The 3,595-nt window shown below is 36.6% G+C and overlaps 1 protein-coding gene across 1 annotated transcript in view; it reads left to right on the forward strand.

The window, feature by feature from the left end:
* LOC107570709 (protein shisa-6 homolog) overlaps positions 1-3,365 on the forward strand; it is a 39,256-nt gene extending 35,891 nt beyond the window's left edge. Inside the window, exon 4 of the mRNA XM_016256970.1 lies at positions 3,178-3,365. Coding sequence (XP_016112456.1) covers positions 3,178-3,365 — 188 coding nt within the window. The remainder of the gene's footprint in view (positions 1-3,177) is intronic.
* The last annotated feature ends 230 nt before the right edge of the window (positions 3,366-3,595 follow it).

A 3,595-nucleotide genomic window follows, 5' to 3' on the forward strand; every position in this document is an offset into this window, starting at 1 on the left:
GAAAAGGTAATATCATTCTCGTATGTGGGACCGTACCCCCAGGGGCACGGAAATAACAATCCCGTATGTGGGACCGTATTCCCAGGGGCACGTAAATAACTATCCCGTATGTGGGACCGTACTCCCAGGGGCATGGAAATAACAATCCCGTATGTGGGACCGTACTCCCAGGGGCACGGAAATAACAATCCCGTATGTGGGACCGTACTCCCAGGGGCACGGAAATAACAATCCCATATGTGGGACCGTACCGCTCTAAGGGTTAAGAAAGTAAAGCGGCTCAGTTTTTGATTTCACGTTGACTTTAACAGGCTTTCAGCTAAAATCAACGGAGAGTTTGAGGAGCAGATCGAGCGGGCAGCTCCGTCGCCTCTGGAGAGGATCTGTAAAGAAATGTAATCAGGTGGAATTAAACAGGGTGAAGATTAAGGCCAATCTGCATGAACCGCAGGGCTTCAGAGCCAAGTTGAATAAGCAAAAAATACTTAAGCAACTTATTAAACTCTTTCACCTTGAGGAAGCGCGGCACGTGAGGGTATTAACTTTATCCTCTTTTACAGTCGCATCTGAATCATGTGCCGCATCTGAAGCAGTGTCACGCAATTAGCTCAATGGAGAGATGATTTAACAAACTGACATCCTTTATTAGCCGAGCAAATCAAAGTGGTCATTTCGCATCAAATTAATCATGCGTGATGTCACCGATATTCGCCTGACGGTCATTAATCTAAATGTTATTGCTTATGAAAGTGGAAGCGGGTGGATTATGTTGTTGTAGTGTTAACAATCGGCCCGTGGCGCGCTGATTATGCTGCATTATGTGGGCTGCGGTGATTCACTCAGGAGAGACAATGAGGAGCGGAGACGAGGCAACAGACGCTTGGCAGCTGCTTTCTTTCCGACAAGCTTCCTCAGTCTGTTAATTAGCTTTAGGAAACGTCATTATTGCGCTGTCAACAGCTCAATCTCCCTCTAGGACATGTGCTCGGCAAATGAAACATGGCTAAAAGACATACGGGTGCTTTTAATCTGTGTACTTCTTTTTGGAGGTGAGTGATTGAAAAGTGAATGTTATGGCATAACAGTGTTATGTTAATTAAAACTACAACTACAATTTTTAAATATTTATTTTTTATTTGTAGCTTTGGTAAAAAACAAACAAACAAAAAAACCTAAAAACCTGAAAAATAAAAATTGGAAATGTTATTTGGCAACTGAAATTATTTAATAATAATAAATAACTGAAATAAGTACTACAATTACTAAAATAGCCCCTGATAGTACGGTCCCACATACGGGATTGTTATTTCCGTGCCCCTGGGATTACGGTCCCACATACGGAATTGTTATTTCCGTGCCCCTGGGAGTACGGTCCCACATACGGAATTGTTATTTCCGTGCCCCTGGGAGTACGGTCCCACATACGGGATTGTTATTTCCGTGCCCCTGGTGGTACGGTCCCACATACGGGATTGTTATTTCTGTGCCCCTGGTAGTACGGTCCCACATACGGGATTGTTATTTTCCGGGCCCTGGGAGCACGGTCCCACATACGTGATTGTTATATCCCACATACAGGATTGTTATTTCCGTTCGCTTGGGAGTACGGTCCCACATACGGGATTGTTATTTCCATACCCCTGGGAGTAAGGTCCCACATACGGGATTGTTATTTCCGTGCCCCTGGGAGTAAGGTCCCACATACGGGATTGTTATTTCCGTGCCCCTGGGAGTACGGTCCCACATACGGGATTGTTATTTCCGTGCCCCTGGGAGTACGGTCCCACATACGGGATTGTTATTTCCGTGCCACGGGATTTAGAACGTTCGATGACGTCACATAACTGCCAAATTCAAACTGTGCTTTTGCGCTTTAGCTGGCGCTGAGCCAGAGAGAGACGTGCACTGCGCTTGTCATATTTTCACAACTATGCAGTGTTTTACACATAATGTTTATTTTAGGTTTCAGACATTTAAATACACACAAGTACTAGTAAAACAATACATTTAGAGTTTGTAAAATACACACATATGTCTATGGAAGCAACAATAACAATCCATTCAAATGTATTTTGCCGGTTTACATTAATATTTGAATATTAATTTATTATTAATATTATTTTTTTTGACATTTTGAATGAGTTTTTTTATGTGGTTTATACAGATGTACGGTTTTTATTAATTTTTTTATCAGTTTTTTATTTTTACATTTTCTGTTTTCATTTTAATTTTAGTTAAAGTTTTAGTAATTTAGTTGTGTTTTTGTCAGTTTAATTAATATTTTTTTATTTTTTAAATACGTATATAAAGTTTTAAATAATTTTTTATTTCATTTTTTGTTTTAGTTGTTTATCTTAGTACATAGTAGTATTTAGTTCAACTAGCTGAAATAAAAAAATATATATATATATATTTAATTTTATTTCAGTTAACATTCTTTTTATTTCAAGTAACAAAATGTTATTTTATTTTATGGTTTTGGTTTTAGTTTTAGTTAACTATACCCTGATATATCTTTATCACTATATCCTGTTGATGAGAGAGCTATTTTAGTATATGCTATTATATTATTAATATTTTGAATTAGCTTTTATTTTTTATTTTAACTTTTCATTTTAACTTTTAAAAATACAGTTTAGAAAGTTTAGCTAAACTAAAGTTTTAAAAATGTTGTTATGCACTTTTGTTAGTTTTTTATATATTTCTTTTTTATTGCAATATGTATATTTTATTTTAAGTACTTCAACTTAAAGTTTTCACTTAGTCGTCAAGCAACATTTATACATTTCATTTAAATTTAGTTTTTTTTTTATTCTAATACATACAATATATATATATATATATATATATATATATATATATACTGTATATACATACACACACACACAAAATGTTGTGGTTGGTATGATTTTACTGGATTTTAAAGAAATTGTGCTCACCAACACTGAATTGATTTGATCAAAAATACAGTAAAGACAGTAAAATTTAGATTTTTAGTGTTATAACAACTCTGGTCAATGACATTTAAGCACAACTTTTGATGCTTAATACATGCTGAAATGGTTTATATTAGTATGAAGGACTGTTTGATGTTGACTTTATACTTACGGAAGGTGTGTTCTCTGTGTTTGTGTGCATAAGTTAGCGTGAGGTGTGTTAATGTTTGTGTTTCCGCAGGGCAGCACTCTGTAGATGATCTCGGGCAGCTGTCCTGGCAGGGCGAGCTGGACGTTCCTCTGTCCTACAGTATGTATCGTGCTTCAGACACCACACACATGCTCCTCCTGCTCACAGGTGACCTTTGTGCTCTACAGAACTGCTCTTTAGATGTTCCAGGATCTGTTGGAACCGAAACAACTGAGTGATAAAGGCTGCTTTTGAGCGGAGGAAAAACTTGCAGCAAAAATGTCCTAAAATCAGGCATCAATAAGCAAGTTCATTTTATAAGAAGCCTTGAATATTAAACTCATTTGGCACATCTTTACGAACACTTAACCAAAATGTAATCTGATTTCAAGGGTAATTGATTTATTTATTACAATTTACATGTGTACACTACCATTAAAAATTTCGATTTTTAATGTTTTTTAGAAAG

Source organism: Sinocyclocheilus grahami, unplaced genomic scaffold (assembly GCF_001515645.1).
Source record: "Sinocyclocheilus grahami isolate Dianchi unplaced genomic scaffold, SAMN03320097.WGS_v1.1 scaffold1496.1, whole genome shotgun sequence".
Lineage (NCBI taxonomy): Eukaryota > Metazoa > Chordata > Actinopteri > Cypriniformes > Cyprinidae > Sinocyclocheilus > Sinocyclocheilus grahami.